Here is a 22,695-nt window from a genome sequence, read left to right on the forward strand (position 1 = left end):
GCATTTTTCCCAGAAATAATGTAAGACATGTATGTCAGTTTAATGATTTTCAGTTTTTAAACATTTGATTGTAATTTTATTTGAATCGCAAACTTAAAACATTATGTCATCCCATATCATATATCGTGTTAAGGGCAGTTAACATTTTTGCACGTGCAAATACATTATTTCAGCCCAGTCTCCCAGAGTTGCGTATAAATGGCATGACGTGTGAAATCGTGCAATACCTACACTAAATTCCAATTTGGCGTGCATATGATACGCCAGTCCTTCCCATTCACTTAAATGGCGCATCTTTGTGTGTCATTTTATTTATTCGTTTCTCAATTTTCTTGCTATTTTTTAACCATTGTCATAATTTCTACAGTGTCCCAACTTTTTCTGATTTGGGGTTGTACATTTTCATAAGCAACCCCCATAGGAAAAACACATTGTCCACCCTCCATTATAATCCACAGAGCGTACACACCGGCAGTGCCATTCGGCATCTAACGGTGGCGCTCCGCTGTGACTCTGTGTTGTGCGGTAAGATTATGCACAGCATCCAGAGCACCACTTACATCGTTTAACATTAAATTATGAGATATTTGTCTAAAAAAAGTCAGTGTTTGGGATGAAAGGGAAAACAAAGCGTTATTACAACAAAAGCATTTATACAATAGGTTACTTGATTTTACCACATACTAAATAACAAATAGAAGAAAATGAAGGCTTTTCCAACGGCATATAGAGCTTATTTATCGATTAATGTCCAAGAGGCACCTATTACTAAATGAAAATATAATAAGAGTGTTGACTTTTAAAAATTAAGCTCATGCATGCAACATGTGCATATTGTATAGTACTGTACATATAAAATATTTATTTATTTTTCCTAAAATTAAATTTGTAAATTTTAGCATTGGAGTGAAAAAATACTACTATTAATAACAACAACAATGATGATAAATGTTATTTTAACGTCTTAACTAGACCCCCAATCCCCCTGGACATTCAATCATAGGCCCATACCTAGAATGCCAATTCATAAAGGGCGATTTATAGTCGTGCGTAGGTTGTAGCTACGGCGTAGGCTATCCGTAGCCTGTGCGTAGCTCTGCGTAGCCTGACGCGCACCTCACAAAATTTCTAACAGCACGTCGGCTCTATGCGGACCGTAAGCGCTGTGATTGGTCCACCAGAACCCCTCCCGTCAGGTAAAAAAACTGCGTCATAGGTATTTCCGTTTGAGACGGTGAAAACAAAGATGAGCCAAGTTGAAGAGTGATTTAACTCAAACTGAAACATAAGTCGATGTTTATTTACTTCCATTATTGCTGGTCTTCTCAAATTATACACAACAAGTTGCTATTTCTTCTTCGTTTGTGGGTTAACTTGCTTAGCTTCTTCTTCTGTGACGACTTCTGCTGCTACTGTGGTTACACGCGTGATTACTGCCAACCAGCGGTTTCGCGTGTGTTTGCACGTCGACGCGGACGGCGACGCACAAGTATAAATGAAAACCGACGCGGAACCTACGCCGTCGCTGCTACGCCGTAGGACCTACGCACGACTATAAATCGCCCTTAAGGCCTTGTGAAACTTGTTTTTTAAGTCTTCAGCTTAAGATTTTTAATGCAGTGCAGCTCTTTTCAACAAATTATTTATCTTACATAATTTCTTTTGTAAGTGATTGTTTGTGAGTAACTGCTAATGGGTCTCTCGCCCGTTAGACAGCACACTGAAGAGTGGGTGAGGGGCATTCGTCTCCATCCTATCGCCCACTTCGGGTGACTCACGGCCAAAACGCACTCACGGCTCTTCGTTCAACCACACGCACCCTCTGTCTCTCTCTCTCTCTTCAGCGTGGCCTTTCTGAACTCTTCCCACGCACGCCTCCGTCGTGTTTAGCTACTGGACTGGGCGTTCTTAAAAACTGAGGGTTTCTCTCTCAACCCCTCCTTAACATTCCCAGCAGACAGAACACATGTTTGATCTGGGGTTACAGTTTAATACGAGTGAATTTTTTACAGACAACCAAAACTAAAAACCTTGAACAGACATTTCCTGAACACAAGTGTAAATGTATGCTTTTTATGATCAAAATACCTTACATGTATATCATACGAACTACTGTGCCTGTGTGTCTAGAGATGAAATAAAGCCACTTTTCATGCAAAAATAGGCTTGTTACTATGGATAATTTATATGTTTGAAAAACTTGAAATGCGACAGCAGACAATTGCAGGGGAGAATAAATCTCATCTTCTCTTTGCAATAAAGCCTGAACAAACTGAGCCCAATGGAGAATATTGAGAGGACTGATCTTTGGGGATTGCCATGGCAACTGCTGCGGTATTCAATTGTATTACAGGACAGATTGTGCAACTTCATAGGTAAAGATTCTTACTATCTTTAACAAAGTAGTTTCTGTAGTAGTTAACTGGTACAGTGCATGGTTTAAGCTGTGGAAAGGTCATGGGTTCGCTTCCCAGGGACGATGCATAAGTGGTAAAACTACACACACTGAATCAGGGATGTGAAAAAAAATCTATATGTGCGAGTATGGTGATATTTTGTTTGGCATTACTGTATTGATTCTCAAAAATGCCAAATCGTTTTTTTTATAAAAATCATATAAGATTCATGAAAGTTGTTTTCGTTTGGAGTTTACATCCTGATCACTATATAGCATTTTTTCTTATCTTCGACCTCAAATAGTGATAGGAAGTACGAACATAGAGGCGCACCACAATTTTTATTTCTAAGGTTTGCATATGGTCGTATGTATGATCTCAATGACAGCTTTCCTAAAATTACATCTTATAATATTCCTTAATGAGGAAATATCCCAATTGCATCGCTTTACAGTAGAGCAATATAGCGCAACATATTGCATCGCAACCACTAATCATGATACGTATTGTATGTATTGTAAATCGCGAGATGATCACCAATACACAGTCCTACACTAAATGGACTTTGAAATATTTGGGATGACTCTAAAGTGACTTAAAATGTCTCACCTTGCCATGGTAAGCGCTGCTGTTTTTGGCCACAGCACACTGACGGTCCACCAGGAAACAGTATCTCCTGCGTTCTTCCGAGAGCGCCGTCTTGTAGCCCTCTGCGATGAAGGTTTCCAACTCGCTTTGTTTACAGCTAATGGTCTCAACATACTGAAAAAAAAGAAAGAAAATTGGACCTTGGTCGGTCAGCTTTTAAATCAAGACAGAACTCAAAACAGCATGACAAAACACTAAACAGTATCATATTTGGTTAGAGTGCTTACAGAGACCTTAAAGAGATGAAAATTGAAAATTTATTACATACAACACAAAAGTAATTGTGCCAGTGACAAAAAAAAAAAAAACGGTTTGGCAAGAGGAGACTCAAAAAAAAAAAAAAAAAAAAAAAAATTGTTTTAAAACCATGCATCTTGTTTATTTCAATGCAAATAGTGTATTAACTCTTTCCCCGCCAGCATTTTTCATGATTTTCACAAAAGTTTAATGCCTTCCAGAAAATGCTCCTTTTCAAATATATAAACATACAATATATGAAATAAAAGAACAGACCCTCTGCTTTCAAACAAAAAATCCGTTTGATTCTACCTTCATGTGTTCTGTTTTAACACCTCTCAAATATGTGTAGGTTTCATCAAAAACACCAAATTTTGAGCAAAAAGCTGAGATAATTCCATTTTTGTGAAGGACTTTTGGTAGAGATCAGATGCAGAGCGATCTTTAAAACAGACACGGACATACAGCTGTTTGCCCTAGGGCAATACTTCCGGGTTTTATAACTTGCGGAAGAGCGTCACCTGGTGGATAATAGCGGTATTGCAGATTGACAAGATATCTCGTCAATGGCGGGGAAAGAGTTAATGTCAATTTTATGCAATGAAAAAATCATAAAAAATGTGCAAATGTAAAGTTAAGACTGAATGGACCTAAAAACATGTTTCATTTTCTTTTCAAGATGTTTCTCTCTCCCCGTCTCGTCCTCGACCCCAAGGACAATGAGACAAACAGACCCAGTTCCGGTACATGTGAAAGTCGGCACACCTCTGATCTACTGGCTGTCCTTCAACGTGATGCCCAGCTGATGCCTGACCAACGACCACCGGCAGAACCCGCTTAATCTCCTTATCCGTTTCAATGTACATATATATATATATATATATATATATACATATACATACACTGTAAAAAAAATCCGTAGAAATTGCAGCTGGGTTGCCGGTAACTTACCGTAGATTTAAATTTATGTTATTTACTGGCAACATTTTGTTCAAAGTTAAATGAACATTTAACATTTACAAGTCTTTGTCTTTACAGAGTAAAACAAAAAAAACAGCATCAAGCAAAACATTCTGGGAAACAAAATCTGAAGCAAAAAACTGAAAAAGGTTGATGATGATTTCTGGTTCCCAGAATGCTTTGCATGAGGCTGTTATTGTATAGTTTTATTCTGTAAAGATAAAGACTTGTTAATATTTAACATTTATTTAACTTTGAACAAACTCTTGCCAGTAAATAACAGAAATTTAAATCTACGGTAAATTACCGGCAACCCAGCTGCAATAACATTGTAATTTCTATGGATTTTTTTTACAGTGTATGTATATATGTATATATATATATGTATATATGTATATATATATATGTATATATATATATATATGTATATATATATATATATGTATATATATATATATATGTATATATATATATATGTATATATATATATATGTATATATATATATATGTATATATATATATATGTATATATATATATATATATATATATATATATATATATATCCCAAGGGTTTTTCCCTCCTAGGACTTTTTTAATTTCCCCGGCTAAAAAGTCAGTTTTTTTCTTCCTAGGGGGTTTTTCAACCCAGGGAGGCAGCCTTCTTGGGCTTAACTTAGCACCCTCTTCTATACGTTACATTAGTAATACGCTCGCTTATAATGTTGATTCATAGCCGCAGCAAATTTAGCTGCTTATGCTATCGTGTATTATGTTGTGCTATCTGTCAATTTTCTGTGCTATTCACTGCTTTTATTAATATAAAGCTGCTTTGAAACAATTACCAATTGTGAAAAGCGTTATATAAATAAAATTGAATTTAATTGAAAAAACGTCAAATTGTGTAACCTCCAATTGCGCCAAAGAATGAGAAATATTAAAGGCTCTCTAAGCGAATCTGCGTGACATCACTTCTGGTTGAAATTCGAAGTGTTGTCAAACAAGACGGAGCGTAGCTAACTCCTCCCCCTCCCTGGCCCCTCCCTCTCCTTTCTGTGCTTTCTCACGTGCACTAACCCCCCCGCCAAACCCCACCCCCAAATCCTTGTCGTTTATTGGCTAGAACATGTTTGTTATGTTTCGTGGTTGTAGGCTGCACCACTTTGTTTTTGTTGCTGATTGTGTAGCCTGGGCTGTCTACAGAAACCGCGTTTTTTACAGTGTGTTCAGAGGACAGGCAGCTAGCAGATAGTGAGGAGATATTTGAAACAAAAAATGTTTTATGGCCTAAAACGCATGAATTCGCTTAGAGCGCCTAAAAATACTTTATCCACCTTGATGGCATGTAAGCATAATCAAAATAATTTACAAATATTATTTTATTTCTAAATGTAAATTTTAATGTGTTTTTGTAATATTTGTCCTGACATATGCTGAAAACAGACAAATAATGTAAACATGTATGTGAAAAAAATCATATTACACTAAACTAGATGAGTAGATTTTATTCCACATTCTTTATGAATATTTTTTTATTTTATTTTAGAAAAAAGGCTAGTTACACCAATTGTCACAGACCAGTTACACCACAGTGACATTTTTGCAATTATCCTTCAAATATTCTTTCAAAATGAAATAAAACCAGAAATTTTAGACGTGGTCCTCAAAAAAGAGAATGTATGCAAGTAATCTGCAAATGTATTTAAAATTTTAACCCCTTTACATTTAATTGAACCATATGGACTAGGGATGCTCAACGATTAATCGCGATTAATCTATAGCAGAATAAAAGTTTTTGTTTACATCATATATGTGTGTGAACTGTGTATAATAACTTTGCACAAATAAATGCACACACATGCATGTATGCATTTAAAAAATGTTTGCATGTGTATATACATTTGTATATTTATGTAGAATTTATATTATATATAAATATAAATACTTAATATATAAATATTTTTTTCTTCTTAAAATTATACATGCATATTTATATAAACCTATTTATTATACACGGTTTACACACATATATGATGTTAACAAAAACTTTTATTCTGCTATAGATTAATCGCGATTAAGCATCCCTAATATGGACACAAAATAATTAACGTCACGCCATTGACCCAATCCCAGCTTATTCAATAAATTCCATTGTATGAATTACCAACAAACAAACAAAAATGCTGGGTTATTTTCAACCCATGGATGGGTCAAGTATAAATTAACCCATTTAAGTTGGGTTAAGTTGTTTCAACTTATGGTTAGGTCAAATATTGACTTTTGGGGGGTTAATTTAACCCAACTATTGGGTTTTTACTCTTTTGACCCAATTATGGATTCAAAATAACCCAGCATTTTTTTTTAATGTAGGGTAAATTAACAAAATTTCAGTTTTGAGAAAATGAACCCTTAGAATCAACAATTCACACTATACTGAATAACGCTGTTGAAAGGCTTGAAAAGTCCAGTATGATTTTTTTTGGCATCTGAGGCTTGATAGCATCTGTTCCCATTCCCCTTCATTATATGAAATAAACAAGAACTCGTACAGCACCTAAAAATACACATTTCTGGAACAACAAAAACAATAGACAAAACAAAGACTTAAAAGCTCAGTTTTGGTATCAGTCTGTAAAACCAACTTCAAGCTTATGCAAGAAAGCAAAACATGGTAGTACAGTAATACAATTATTTGGTGCTTTTTTGACGTTTTGTTAGCGACTGTACTCGAAATGAAAACACAGAAACACGAGTAGGAGGTCTATTCACATGTGAATGCATTTTAGATGGTAGTTTTTCTTATGAATACTAAAAGGTTTTTTACCCACTCTCTGCTGATTGGCCATAATCATCTTGCTATCTCTCTCTCACATCCCAGTGGGAACTCTCAGCTCATGGAAATGTCAAAACCATTACAGAACTCATTATCTCAATACATCCAGGTGTTTTAGTGCCCTATTCCAATCTACCCATAACAGGACTAGGGGGACTACCCGTCGCCCGCTGGTATCATCATGCATTTCAGTACTATCGGCCTCAAAAGAGATGAGCGATGAGAAAGGATCGTAATGAGGAAAGCACTTCAGACGGCATCAAGTATCAATGATGGAAACTGCTTAAAAATGCTTAAACGCAGAAAAATAAGAGGGAGTCAGAGATGTAATGGAGCGGCAAATCTCCCACGGTCACGCGGCAAAAGCTCGGCTGCTTTCAGATGAACTCTGGGACGTAAAACTAATGGGTTGTAAAACCAGCAGGAGTGTTTTAAAAAGAGATTTGATAGGCTACCATCTATCTTGAAAGCCAGAATGCTTTGAAAGAAAAGCTAGATTGAGCTAAAACACACCCATCGTTCATGATTTTACATTCAATTCCTATTTAAAGATGAAATGCTAGGGACTGCCGAATACATGCAGTTTGATGCTGCAACCACAGGTTGGCACTAGCTTCACACTGATGCTTTCACATTAGAAGATCAGAACAGGAAAATGTAAAATTATAATGATTATAACTTTGATAAACAATGATATTACAAAACAAACACATAATTGTTGTTTAATGCTTAACAGAATATTAAATGTACTGCATTTGGATTTTTTTTTTTTAAATCTGTGCATAGACCTCCAGCAATATCTTCAGGGACCTCTCTGTTGAAACTCTCATAGATGTATTATTCTGCTTTACAGGTCCTGTAGACTGCTCTTTACTTCCCCATAGACTGTATACAAACTGATCTCTGCTCAGTTCCACTCAGATGAAAGACTTGCGTTCTTTCCATTCCCGAATAAAAATACAGACATAACTCCACTATGAGTCATAGAGCTGCATACTGCAGTGTGAACGACAGCACAGGAGGTGAAATGAGGAAATGTGGAGAATGAATGCGTTTGACGAACAGATGCATTAGAGGTCATGACAGCAGACGAATGTGTGGCCGGGCATGATGTAGCTGACAGGCATCTTGATGAAGTGATGGATGGAGGAGGCAGGACCCTTCACTTTACATATGAAAACTGTCACACCTGCTCAATCATACCGTATGAAAAATGTTACCCGGGTCATGTGACCTTAGCACATCCGCTAATCTGAATGATGTATTTGGTCACGTTTTATTGACGGAGACGGCGTTTAGTCTGTTTACGGCACTCGACTGATCATCCTACACAGTAAAAATGTTGCAATGTTGCTGCAATGCAAAGTTTGATTTTTTATAAAAAATTCAGGACAGTTGTTTTGTTTAGAGTTTACATTCCGATCACTATATAGGAGTTTTTCTTATCTCTAAAACGGTGACAGGAAGTATTAACATAGAGGCGCACCACAATTTTTCATATGGTTGTGTGTTCTCAAAATGACAGCTTTCCTAAAATTATATCCTATTATATTCCTAAAAAAAGGAAATATTTACAGCAGAACAATATTGCGCAACATATTGCATCGCAACGTGATACGTATTGAGATTCTTACCGATACACAGAATGCACTTTCAAATCTTTGGGATGAATCTAAAGTGACTTGATGGGAAATATATGGGTCTCACCTTGCCATGGTACACTGTCAAAAATAAAAGGTACAAATCTGTCACTGGGGCAGTACGGTACCCTTTAAAAAATGTCCTAATATGTACCATTTAGGTACAAATATGTTTTTAAACTGCCAATAGTATCTTTAAAGTACTAATATGCACTCTTTGGGTACAAAGGTGTACCTTTTTGAAAGGGTACTGTCCCAGTGACAACTTTTGTACCTTTATTTCTGAGAGTGTAGGTGCTGCTGTAAATTCGCTGCTGAAAAATGCTACGATTTATTGATTAAAAGACACATATTATACAAAATTAACTTTGGACATAACTGCGTGTTGGCAGTGTGTAAACACACTCTTCAATGAAAAAAAAAATAATTTAGTCCCCATTAAACATAGCGTTAGACAGGCTGTTTTGATTCTCTTGTTAATGTGACATCACACTGATAAAGCCCCGCCCAAAGCCACTGAATGACTGGTTATTTTACCCAAAAGCTTTTCTAATTGTGTTTGTTAAATTGTAGCGTTAATATGACTAAAGACACGTTTGTCCCATACTGCATTCACTGGAATCAGATCTATTTTAACCGTATAACTAGCTTCCATTAGAAGTCAATGCGCATTATGCGTACTGGTGAGAATAGACTCTCGTAAGAACAGTGCATTGGGATAGAGACAGAGCGCCGCGCGTCATAACCTGAAAACCACGCCCACCGGGGGGGAAAACAATCCAACAGTCTCCATTGACTTTGTATTGCGAGAAGCCGCCTCCTTGTCATTTCTGGCTTGTAACAAAAAACTGAATAATGCCTAAAAGCTGCTGTGTGACAATATGTACAGCTAACAAGCCAAAGAACCCAGAAATAAGTTTTTATAAGCTGTCGAGCCGTAAAACCCTGTCTTTAAGAAGAATAAAGTGGATCGCCGACTATGTTTCCCCCTATTGGACGCAGTTCTACTAATAGTATTACTATGAAAAGTTGCCTGTATCCATTTCTGTGTCTTTAAACGCTCGTTTTTGGGGTCGACAGCTTATAAAAACTTATTTACAGATTAAAATTAAAAACAGAATAATACCTAAAAGCTTGTGTGTGACAAGGTGTACATCTAACAACCCCAAAAAAACAAATACGTTTTTATAAGCTTTCAACTCCAAAAAAAACGAGCGTTTAAAGACACAGAAATGGAAACAGGCAACTTTTCATAGTACTCCTATTAGTAAAACTGCGTCCAATAGGGGAAAACATAGTCGGCGATCCACTTTATTCTCCTTAAAAGCTGGGTTTTACGGCTCGACAGCTTATAAAAACTTATTTCTGGGTTCTTTGGCTTGTTAGCTGTACATATTGTCACACAGCAGCTTTTAGGCAATATTCTGTATTTTGTTACAAGCCAGAAATGACAAGGAGGCGGCTTCTCGCAATACAAAGTCAATGGAGACGGTTGGATTGTTTTCCCCCCCGGTGGGCGTGGTTTTCAAATTTGCATATCGGCGCTCTGTCTCTATTTGACCTATGGCTAAGCCACGCCCCAAACGTGATGAGTCAATCACAGTGCGCATAGCAACCCAATACACTCAGACATTCTTTCCTTCCACGTCCATTGAAATGCATTGCTGTTGGTAAGTTTTCATTCATTTTTATATGTTTTTTCTTGTCACTAGGTATCCCGAAAGGCTGGGCGACGATGTGTATTTTTAACCCTTTCCCAAGCCACATCTCAACCAAGATAAGTGTCTGCTTAATCCAGATTAAGTTATGCGGTAGACCACAACACCAACTAAACGTTGTTCTAAGCTAAGGTCAACAACGTATTTGAACGTTATCTTTAACATCTCTAACGTAATGTTAGCCTGACATTAGAAAACGTTAACGTTAGCTTCTAGCTGCGTTGTACATCATGTCACTTAGCTTAATTAACGTATCTGTAAACAAGATAAATAACTTACTCTGGTAAAGATGGTAAAAAGGCTGAAGCTTTTCATCGCCCTTCAAAAACAATAATATTGATACAACCCTCCAATGCATAGTTAAGGCCCTTTTGGTGACTTCAAGATGATATATAGTCTTTCTGTCTCCAAAAATCATCAATTGCCTCCTGTGAAATGTCTCCTACTGAGGAGAGCTGTCATAGCGCCTATCACTGAATGTTGATTGTTTGTCCAAGTCAGTAGAGGGGGAGTGGCTTAGCCATAGGTCAATAGTTTTAGCTACAAATAAGGATCAAAATATCCTCGCCATCTTTTATCAAAATCCTCTGCCATTCAATAAAATAACTCAAATTATGTTCCTCTGAAAGATGATGGACATATGCATCAAGTAAATCATGATGAATTTTTAGTTTTTTCTAAACTGTTGCTTTAAAGCAACACTAACCCCTCGTTCAGACAGCCAGCGACGTTATCGCTGTGTGTCGCCTGTCTCTTTCAATGAGGCGTTTCTAAATCTGCTTGTCATAAACAAATGAGTACCATCCACGCCAATAACTGACGAGAGAAGGATGACGTGAACTCCACTGCTTTGTTCTCATTGGTAGTCGCTCCCAAAATTTGCTCGACATTTGCATAAAGTTAAAGTTTTCTTAACTTTCTCGCGTCGCTGGACACGCCCGGTTTCCATTGAAATGAATGAGATCGCGTCGCTCTGCTACTGTTGGTCGCTGGCTGTCTGAATGGGGCATAAAGAGTTTTTGCTCTTTGCTCCCCCTACAGGTTGGAAGCAGAATTGTCCATTACAACTGTCGTAAATAATTTAGCCTACTGCAGCAAAGCTGGCTCTGATTGGATTGTAGGTTTGCCGTAAAGCACGTTTTTCCACTCGTACCACAGGACCGCGACCCAATGGTTGGAAACTTCTTAAGTGCGGTTTTAGCCGATAGAGGGCTGCACAGCGATGTGACAGTGCCGTTCATCCTGTTTCGAGTGGATAAACGACTTTTTTACCGATTTAAGGTAAAAAAAATCTTTGGGTGTTACTTTAACCTCTCTCTTGCAATGAATTGTAATATCAGTCTATGGAGTTGTCAGTCGAAATTTCACTGGAAACAGTACATTGGCCAGGTACAATGACAACACAGTATTCAAAATTAGTATTTGTCCCAAATCTTAATATTTAGGATGAATTGTATGCAAACTTGGAAGCAGTTGTCATCTTGTCTTTTTTCTAAAATAAATACCGTTATATCTTAATGACCACATTAAGGAATAATTGACGACGGGCCATTGAATTATAAGAAAATAATGCACACCCAAGGTGCAATGCAATGCAATGCCGTTACACCGCTGGTGTGCATTATTTTCAAATAATTCAATGGCCCGTCGTCAATTATTCCTCTTATACCGCGGTTACCACAAACACTGCTCTGGTGCCTATTTTTAAGACATTTGACAAGTTAGGTATGCGGTTATCAGAAATTAATGCATACCCATGGAACAATTCTCAGCCAATCAGAATACAGCATTCAACAGACCCATGGTATAACAACATTTACCTAGCAGTATTAAGAAATACAATAAAGTACTGCACTTTTGTGGTCTCCTCTGATAAAGTGGTCCTATTGAAATGTGACTGCATTGTCATGTTTTTATTACCATAAGTTTCCACTTACATACCAGAGTTACTTTGCGCATTGTTACTATTGTATGGTAGCTTGACATTAGCTACCAGTCCATTATGACCATAAATCACAAAAAAAAGTATTTTAAAATTTGTTTCATCTATTTTTAACATGATGGGGTGTCACAGAGAAACTACTTACTTTTTTTAGCCAGCAAATGATGTCTATACACATTTATTATGAGCGGTAAAGTATCTCAATTTGCCATTAGTTGTCAAGTGTAGCAAAAAAGTTTCTTTTCAGACCCTGGCTGTGTGGTACACAAGAGGAGGAATCTCTCTACAGTATGTCGAAAGCAATACAAGCGCTTTGTAAAGTACAAAGCCATCTCCATCTTAAACGCTTCCCGCTGGGTCTCCCGCTGCGTCAGCTTGATGTAGCCGAGCCACAGCTACTGTACACACATTTCTATGACATCAGCAGTCCTTCATCCTTTAGCGGAGCGCTTTCAGAACGGCACTGGCGCTAACGGCACGCGGGTCTGCTAGCCTTCGCAAGTGTTCTTCTGTACTCTAATTGCTTTCCAGAAGTAGCTGTGAAGTCCACACCATTCATAGACATGACATGTCTGTTAATGCGCAAAATCACAGCTAGCGTGAATGTTGAATCTCTACTCTCGTGGTCTCGTAGCCCCGCATCACTCTACTGAACTGAATAATTAGTTCATTAGCATCTTCAGAGGGACTTCGAACTAATTATTTATGCAGCAAAAGGAGGAAAAAATACGAACGTACGAGAATGGTGAGACGACAGGCGAGAGTGAGAAAACTAATAAGGTATAAAAGAAACATGCCAAGTAGTCTGCCTCATGACGAAATGCTATATAAAACACATTAACACCTTAGGCAATCAAAAAAAGTCTTCAATTTACGCCTGTTTTTTAAGCATTATTTTCTAAACTCATTCCCCGCCAGCCTTTTTTTTTAAAAGTTGCCTGCCAGCAATGCGTTCCAGGAAAATTTTCTTCTAGAAATATATAAATATACAAATATATTAAATGAAAGAACAGACCCTCTGCTTTCAAACAAAAGTTTCATCCTATCTTCATTTGTTCTCTTTTTATAACCTATTAGGTTTCTTCATATACCAAATTGTAATCAAAAAGCTGAAATAACAGCATTTTTTGTTAAGGAATTTTGTTAGAGATCAGATTCAGAATGATTATAAAAAAATACAGTTTAAAATTAAATAAATAAGTTTTTATAAATTTGCTAAGAGTGCCATCTAGTGGAAAATAGCGGAATTACAGATTACCGTAAAAACTCATCAGGAAAGTGTCATTGGCTAAGAAATGTTTTTGGAAAAAACATATAAAGCTATAGCAGTGGTTCTCAAACTGGGGTCCGGGGCCCCCAGGGGGGGCCACGAGATGGTGCCAGGGGGGCCCCAGTTTTATGACATTTTATAAAATACATTAATTTATCATGAATCCTGTGAAATTAAACCTAACAAAAAATAGGGCAGCACTACTTTGTATAATTTAATGATTTGTTTAATTAAAATGTGAAGTTTTAGAACTGGTTTTTGTCATTATTTTCTTTGGGGGGGGGGCGCGAAGGAATGCACCGTACACAAAGGGGGCCGCACGCTGAAAAAGAACCACTGAGCTATAGTACGCCCAAAAACACAAACTTTGTCATAATTTTATCACTCTCAAATTATTTGATCCCCAATATCTTTGCTCTTCAAAAGCCAAATTCAGAATGTGTGTAAAGTGTTGCTTTGGGTTTTCTGGTTACTATGGGAGTGAATAGTGAACATATCTTCAAGCTTCAAAAAGTCCCAAAAGGGTATAAATAACTCCACTCGACTTGTGCTGTATATTTTAAAAGTTTATGCCTATACTGGGATAGGATGGTGGAGGGGGTTGACAAGAAAGCATTGGGTGGAGATAGGGAAGCAGGATCAGCAAAAGACCTCAGGACAAGAATCGAACTCGGGTCACCATGATCGCACTGGCATTATATGTTGGCGCACTAACTACAGGGCTATCGGTGCCAACCAGGGGTGTTATTTAATAATTTTGACTTAATTTGAACCTTGTTTTGTTATGGGTTTTCTGGTTACTATGGAAGTGGATGCTTGATGCTTTGGTCACCATCTACTCCCATAATAACCAAAAAAAAACCCATAACACCACTTTTAAAAAATATGTGTTTGGGTTCTGAAGAACAATGAAAAACACTGGAGGTTAAAAAGACAAGAGGGTATGACAAATTTTGAGTACATGACAAAACTTTCATATTGGGGTGAACTATCCCTTTAAGACATTTTTCTTTTCATATCTTGTTTAAATTTGCTTTCATATTATAGCTTTATAATTTTACGCATTAGTGTTCGTACTGGTACAGCATTATGTTGAAATGCAAAGGTAATAGGATCGATCCCACATAACACAGACAGATAAACATACAGCTTTAAATAAAAGCATCAGCCAAATGCTTTAAGAAAGGCATTTTCCTGGAAAACAATGAAGATATTGCTTACAATTATAAGATCTTTTACATTGTCCAAACCTCCACCACCCGCAGCGATGTAGTAGCAATAGGATTTACAGTAATATTGCTGTGTGTGTGCGCACCCAGACTTTGCTTTATCGGCCCCTGGGGTTCTTAACTAAATCTTGTCTTTTCCTGCAAACACCCAAGGCCACATGAGTCTGAGGTAGAAAATGAGAAGAGATCTGGTACTCCTTTAGCAGCAGCAGGTATTAAGCAATCAATCTTGAGGCTCGAAACCATACAACAACTCTTATAATACGGATTTCATCATATCAAAAATCACAGTTTGCTGCAGTTGTAACTGGATTAGCTCGGTTCGATATAGTCAAACAGCTTATCAGTGGAATTCTCCAGCAATCAAGTTGCATGGCAACCTACAGTTAAAACTGGAGATATTTTGATAAATGCCTCTGTAATGAGGTCAGTGCGTGTTATTTCTGCCCACTACTATCACTAAACAAACCGAACACTCCCCCTGTTTGCTATTGGTCAGCTTAATGACTCCACAGTACAACAGCACTTCTGTTTGTGTGATATTGGTTAAAAAATACATGGTGCAAGACTTACTATTATAATTATAAAAATATAAATATTTTATAATTAATTTTATATAGACCCTTTTACAGCCCACGTCACTGTGACGCCACCGCTCTAGCTGGAGGCAAAAAATAAGTAGGAACTCATAGCCGGCGCGCTAAAAGTTTGAGTTTTTGACTTTAAAATGTCATCTCGTTGGGTTTTTGGCTGCCAGATTAGAAGGAACAGCACTTTTGGTTTAAAAATAAAGTTTTACCGGATCCCGGCAGACATTTCTTCACAGAAATCAAGAAGACAATTGTGGTTGAATGCAATACGGCGCACAGACTAGACGGAGACGATCATAAATAATACTCGTGTTTCCAGTGCACATTTCATATCAGGTAAAATAATCTATGCATATGTACTGTTGTGTTGGTTTTATCTAGTACAAATCAGCATGTTTCTGTTTTATTGGTGAAAAGTCGCCAACCGCGCTATTGTTTAGCTTAAATGTTAAACAAACATACAGCGATAGATGTGTATGCCATCGTTTGAATAGTCTCTTAAAATAATCCACATTGCTAATCATAGTTAGCCCAGTGATAAGTTACATAAGACAGTAAGCCTAGACAAAATTACCCAAATCCACCTGAAAGTAATTCATATGTTGTCTATGAAATATCTAAAACCTGGTTAAAATCGCAAGAGTTAATTTACAAAAATACCTGTCACGGTCCAGCAGAATCAGTGACTGTACATATTCGGACAGATCCGAAACTAATTCTGCATCCATGTTTAATAAATCCCTCCTAAAACATGCTCGTTTAAGCTTGTCAACATAGCCTCTGCGGCTCTTTCTGCCTCCAGCTAAGCCCCGCCCACACAAATACGTCACAATGTTTACCAACTGTAAAAGGGTCTATACATTTTTGGGTGCACTACCCCTTTAAAGAAAAAGTTCACCCAAATATCTCATTCATTCTTGTGCATCATGACGAAACAATCGTATAACAACTAGTCACAAGAAAGACACTCAAAACCCAATAAGATTTGTCATTATCAATGTGCGGCCATATCTGAACTTATCACGCTGATTTCTATGTTGCCATGGTTACCCAACATATTGTTTCCTTAACTCATCCACCACCAGCCTTTTTTGAAAGTTGTCCGCCAGCATTTTTTGTGATTTTCACAAAATGCCTTTCATGAACATTTTCTTATAAAAATATATAAACATACAAATATATCAAATGAAAGAACAGATCCTCTGCATTTAAACAAACATTAAACAAACAAACAAACAAACAAAAACAGGAACAAAAATGTTTCATCCTATCTATAATATTTTTTATCAAAAAGCTGAAACAATTGCATTTTTATGAAGGAATTTTGTTAGAGATCAGATTCAAAATGATTATCAAAACATAGACGGAGTTTAAAATTAGTAAATCATTTTTTGCTTCAGTTTTTTTTTCAAATATTGGATAAGTTTCCATCTAGTGGATAATTGTGGTATTACAGATTAACATAAAAATTCATTACGAACACGTTTTTTATGCAAATGTTTTCTCTTAATTGACAAGATAACTTGTAAATGGTGGGGAAAGAGTTAATAAGCTCCAAATATGTATTGTTTTCTCTTATTAATGTATTAGTTCACTTCAGAAAAATCACAACTTTTACTTTTCTGTCATTCTTAGTACACTATGTAACTACAGAAGAGTCAAGTTTTAAATAGGAAAAATATCGAAACTCTTAAGTTATTTTTTTAGATGTGATGCTAAGGGGACGTGCACACCAAAGCTTTTACACCCGTGGCCGGCGTATGTTTTCAATGGAAGCTCGGCATTTTTCAAATAAGCCAGCAGCTAGCAGTTTTCTTCCTTGCTGAAAACCGGCACCCAGCAGTTTTTCCGCGTTAAGCACCGAGCGCCGAGAGTTGAAAAATATTCAACTTTGGATGAAAAGCTCCGCTCGTCAATGTCAGTTCTCACGCGGCCGTCCAATCACAGTGAAGGAGGGACGGGACATTACCACAGCAACCAACCGGCTCACAACTGACGTATCAAAGCTACCAAAGGGCTTAGCTGAAGAAAGCTGGCACTCAGCTGAAAAACAGCTGGCATTCGACGTTGTCCAGGCGATCTCAGCCGCGTTTAAAAGTTTTGGTGTGCACAAACCCTAATGGTCTAACCAGATTCAATGGATTGTGCTAAGCTATGCTAAAAGTGTTAGCGCCAGACCCGGAGATCAGCTCAATGGATTCCAAAACTGTCAAAATCTAATGTTTAACTCTATGGGAGCGAGAAAATGAGCATATTTAAAAAAAAAGTGGAGTATCCCTTTAATGATAGATGTTTGTGCTTTTGAAGCGTCCCTCTAAGACGACCCTATCTAAAAAGATAACAGCGCTACAACAGAGCCGACTCAGGGCCGGATCCAAAACTGCTGACTTCGGCGCGGATCTAATGCGGATATGGCCCGGAGTCGTCTGCTGTCTACTACATCTGGGATGGTGCGAGTGTAAGTAAATTATGAGATTTTGCATATTTGGGTGAACTGTTTTACCCTTGTGCCGTGTAATCACAAAAAACTGAGCCTCTGTGGCGAGTGAAGCAGGACCTAGCTTGATCTCACTGTCTGCAGGGCATCTGGCATCAGACAGACACATTTGTCAACCCCGGGAAGCACTGCATTTCATACCATCCGACAGCAGACATTCTGATAAATACCTGTTCATACACGCTCATGACCTCAGGGCCAATCACACACACCAACCAGGGTAATACTGTTAAAATATTTTGTCAGTCAAAAGTGAACACAAAGTAAAACTGTACGGTATACAGTACATGTCCCTTAAATGGGAACGAAAACTTAATTTTCTATGTTGGATGGCCTGCCAAAAGCTCATGAACCACTAGACAAATGGTGTTTACTGTCAAGTACCAAGAAAGCAGAGGCAGCAGTCATCCGACTGATTAAAAAAAAAACAGCTCCCCAAACTGTTTCTTTCGCCTATAGGTTCCGTACACACTGCATATAAATTTGGTTGTCAACCGCATTCTAAAACCGAATTAACTCCCGCAAAATGCAGGTAGTGGCAACCGCATTTAATGAAACTCTGTGTACAACTAGTAATAAAGTGTTTAAATGTGCATCATGGACATGACAGGTCTCTCTTCTGAAAAAAATAATTTCTAGAAGGGAAAAAAAGTCTTCTGTATGCGCGGTGCAGAAATTGACAGAGGCACGAGCGTCTGCTGACTAGTGTTGCCAGATCTTGCACAAAAAAAACAGTGAACAGGAAAAATCCAATAATAAACCACAATCCAATTTCTTTACCTCAAAGATCAAAATATTGGGATCGACACCTTCACACTTTAATAACACCAAAAACGTAATCACTTCATGAGCGAAAAGCCATAAACTGTTAAAGGTGCCCTTCCTCTGTCGTTTTTATTGCTTTATACTGTTGTCTGAGGTCTACTCATGACGTTTGCATGGTTTTTACATCAAAAAACATCAAAAGCAATAAGTCATAGGCCATTTTGTACCCTGATTTTGAGGCTGGTTAGAGAAATGATCCGTTTTAATGGGCGGGCTGCATTGACGACTTGGAAATAAATGCCCACTGCTATGATTGGATAACAGTTTTTCGTTCAAACTAACTTTCATTTTAATCTCATGTGTAATCAGTTTAATGTTAAGTGAGTGTCTTAAGACACAGTGTCTTTCTTACACACGCATATTTTATCATAAACCCTTTTGACACACACACACACACGCATGTCTTTTATCGTAAACCCACGCACAAAACACACACACACACACACACACACACACACACACACACACACACACACACACACACACACACACACACACAAGCGTCTTTTACATAAACCCTTCGACGCGCGTGTAACGAACGCACAAACACACACGTGTCTTTTATCACATTCGATGCGTGTGCATCATGAATTCGCGTGAATCGCGTCCCTCTGAAGAGAAATCCCGGCCGCAACTGATAGTGACACATAGTACTAAAGTGTTTTACTCACACAAACACGCGTGTCTTTTATAATAAACCCTTTCAAAGCGTGTGCAGCATGAATTCGCGTCCCTCAGAAGAGAAAACACCAGCTGCCACAGTGACACATAAGACTTTACTCACATAAGCTGCGCTATTCTGTCCGGATCCAATATTGATAGAGGATCTTTGCTTTTTAATCGCAGTCTCTCCTCAAATCCAGCGTTCTTCTGAACATCCAAACATGTAGCAACTGTTATGATTCCCTCGTTTAATAGGAATGATGTCTCTCAACAAAAACAATGGCCCGAATACGGTACGGTTGACGTTTAGCCATCCTTGCTGTAACTTGTTATGAAAACTAACTCAACTACACGTAATATGTGGGCGCGGTCTCAAGTTGAAGAGCTCATGAATAGTAATGATCTCCATCAGTTCCACGTCACACTGATAAGCTTTTTTAACTGACCTGATTTCTCCGCTTATTTCTTTTCAGTGGCTAGAGCTGACAGAGGAGGTGGAAGTTAATTTTCACATTCACGACACAACACAAACACATATGGACCTAACACATATCAAAAAATACAAGTAAAAACGGTTTTATGTGGAAGGGCCTCTTTATGCACCAAAACTGTACATAAGTACCCAAAAGACGAGGACCTGGCAACAATGCAAGACAGCGCGCTGTGGAGCAGCCTCACAAATGCGTACAATACACAACGCCAAGATGGAGGTTTATTGCAAAACATAACGCTGTTAAATTATTTTGGTCAAAGCTGTGAGTGATAAGCATGCGAGACGGCAGAACGTTGCTATGGTTATCTCTCTGTCAATCATCACATTTTCAGGAGTGAGTCTTGCGTCTTGGTTGTCACTCCAGAAAGTTTGCAGCGTGTATGAGGCCACAGATTGAAAACTAAATAATGCAGAAGTGAAACTAATACCATTATTGTTTAAACAAACTAAATAAACCTTAAAGTATCCATTTCTGAATTAAACACCTTCTTATATCCAATCAACTCGCAGTGGAAAACAAGCCACGCCCGCTATTTTGCTTGTATGATATTTAGTTTCACTCAGAAATGTCACAATACAAAAGTCATTCATGACTTCCTGTTCACAGGGACTTTAAAGGTGCAGCGTGTTGATTTTAGCGTTATCTAGTGACGAGTCTCCGAATTTCAACCAACGGCTCAGTCCACGGCTCACCCCCCCCTTTCAAAACAGCTACGAAGCAGCCACAGGACAAACATGTCGTCGTTGTCGTCTGAGACGACATAGTGACGCAATCTGTAGCACAGTTTGTCCGTTTAGGGCTACTGTAGAAACATGCCAGCGCAAAATGACAACTTCCATGTAAGGGGACCCGCTGTGTATATAGATAAAAACTTTATCTATAAAATTTTAATGTTAAGTTAGTGTGAATACGCGTTGACACGCGTCTGGAGGTCTCGCGGCACGAATGAGACGTTTAGCGCCGAGTGGTAGATGCGATTCCACCTCATTCGTGCGTCTAGTTCGTGAATAGCGCTTATTGAGCTTTGCCACGGGAAACGCGCAAGTTGAAAATTTTTAGTTTTGGCGGAAAGATTACAGAAAGCGAGCAAAGTTGCAGAAGCCCCTCCCATGAATTTCACGGGGGCTTTCACGCGTGAATGAAGCGAGTGAACTCAAAATGTTCAAGCGGCAAACTAGACGTGGTAGATGCGAATTTGACGCATCAAACGCGGGTGGTGTGAACCCACAGTAAGGAAATAAAACCAATACTGTACATTATGTACCATCTTTATACACCACTGATAATATAGTTGTGTATATTATATTGCATTTCTGTCAATAGAGCTTAATAAAATGTACACACTTCCCCTTTAAACCAACCAATATATTTACTTAATTCATATCATAGTTCCCCTAAAACTGTTTATTCGGCATGTAGTGATAACCGCATTTACAGAAACTCTGCATAGCGTGTACATAACTCGATTCTGAACCTGGCAAAACCTATCTGTGAGATCAGTGGTACTATCATGGCTCTGTAATGGGGTCAGTTGGGTTGATCTTCACATGCATCCGCACAGTCAGGCTTTGCTTATTGATCTGTGACAGGTCTCAGCTGCCCTGTTGTCATAGTGTAAGACTCCTCACAGCAGGCCAGCATTCACACAACTCAATTAAGACTGCAGGTTGAGTCCTGCTCCACAAAGAGCCCGGATAGCAAGCCTGTAAAACAGCCACAGTGTTTGCGTGCGCGTACCACATCCTCTCAGCTGCTATGCCGCAGTGCTGTTTGTATACACGCCTACGTCTTTCGCCTACCCATTGTGTTCCCGGTGTCACAAAAGGCTTGCAGTTAAAATCATCTCGGCATTAACATGACGTAGGTGGTCTCGCTGAACCCGAGCCTCTCCAACCACCTCCGTGCCTTTTCAAAGGCCTTCAGCGACACGCTAGATCTGTTCACACCCGCAGCCAGCAGAGGTGGCGGCAGCGGCGGCGCGGGGGCTCACCTGCATCTCCTTCTCTCCGTACTTGGAGGGGTTTTTGCTGCCCTGGCTCTTCCTCCGCAATTTCTTCAGCTCGCCCTGGCATTTCTCCAGGCTCTCTCCTTTGCTTTTGTGCTCCATCTGGTACTTCTTAAGAGCCGCCTTTAGGAGAAAAACACAAGAACATTGTTGGTACGTGCAAAAACATGACTGTAGTCATTGCATTAAGAAAGCAAGGCGGTGGAAATTCATGAATTACGGCTGTCTACAAAACGTACGCAACTCCCAAACTGAATCGGTTACAAGGGTTGGAAACAGAGCTAAAAGATTTAGTTTCACGACATTGTGTACTATGTTTGTAAAAACGAGTGAAGGTCTCCGCTCCCAACTGCACAAAATGGCTCACGGTCAAATTCGGGAGGCTGATATACTTGGCTGCGAACATTTCTAGATATATGGATCTTCTCACATCCTACACGAGGTATGTTGAGAGAATGATCTCTAGAATCCACGTCTATAAATAGTTTAGCAGCTCAGCCAGAGCCTTGCGCAGCAGGAATATGTCTACAAAGACGAAGTTACATGCGAGTGATGGTTCAATTGCACCATCTTTGCAGAAAGAAAGACGAATTCGGCATTTCCAGATATGATTCCCTTTTATCGCAACATGAATGATGCACGATGCACAACAGGAATAGGAATAAATAAAAACAATGATGTTTTGAATTATGTTACTCTTGTAATTCATGAAATCGGTGCATGCCACTTTAACCATTTAAGGTTGAGATT

The 22,695-nt window shown here is 38.5% G+C and overlaps 1 protein-coding gene across 7 annotated transcripts in view; it reads right to left on the minus strand.

Moving 5' to 3' along the window:
• Positions 1 to 22,695, minus strand: part of baiap2a (BAR/IMD domain containing adaptor protein 2a) — a 122,678-nt gene that overhangs the window by 21,114 nt on the left and 78,869 nt on the right. For all 7 annotated transcript variants that reach the window (XM_065263391.2, XM_065263396.2, XM_065263399.2 and 4 more), the window contains exons 6-7: positions 21,931 to 22,068; positions 3,006 to 3,158 (exon numbers count right to left, since the gene is read on the minus strand). In XM_065263391.2, the coding sequence (XP_065119463.1) occupies positions 3,006 to 3,158; positions 21,931 to 22,068 (291 nt within the window). The remainder of the gene's footprint in view (positions 1 to 3,005; positions 3,159 to 21,930; positions 22,069 to 22,695) is intronic.

Source organism: Paramisgurnus dabryanus, chromosome 3 (genome assembly GCF_030506205.2).
Source record: "Paramisgurnus dabryanus chromosome 3, PD_genome_1.1, whole genome shotgun sequence".
In the NCBI taxonomy this organism is placed as follows: Eukaryota; Metazoa; Chordata; class Actinopteri; order Cypriniformes; family Cobitidae; genus Paramisgurnus; species Paramisgurnus dabryanus.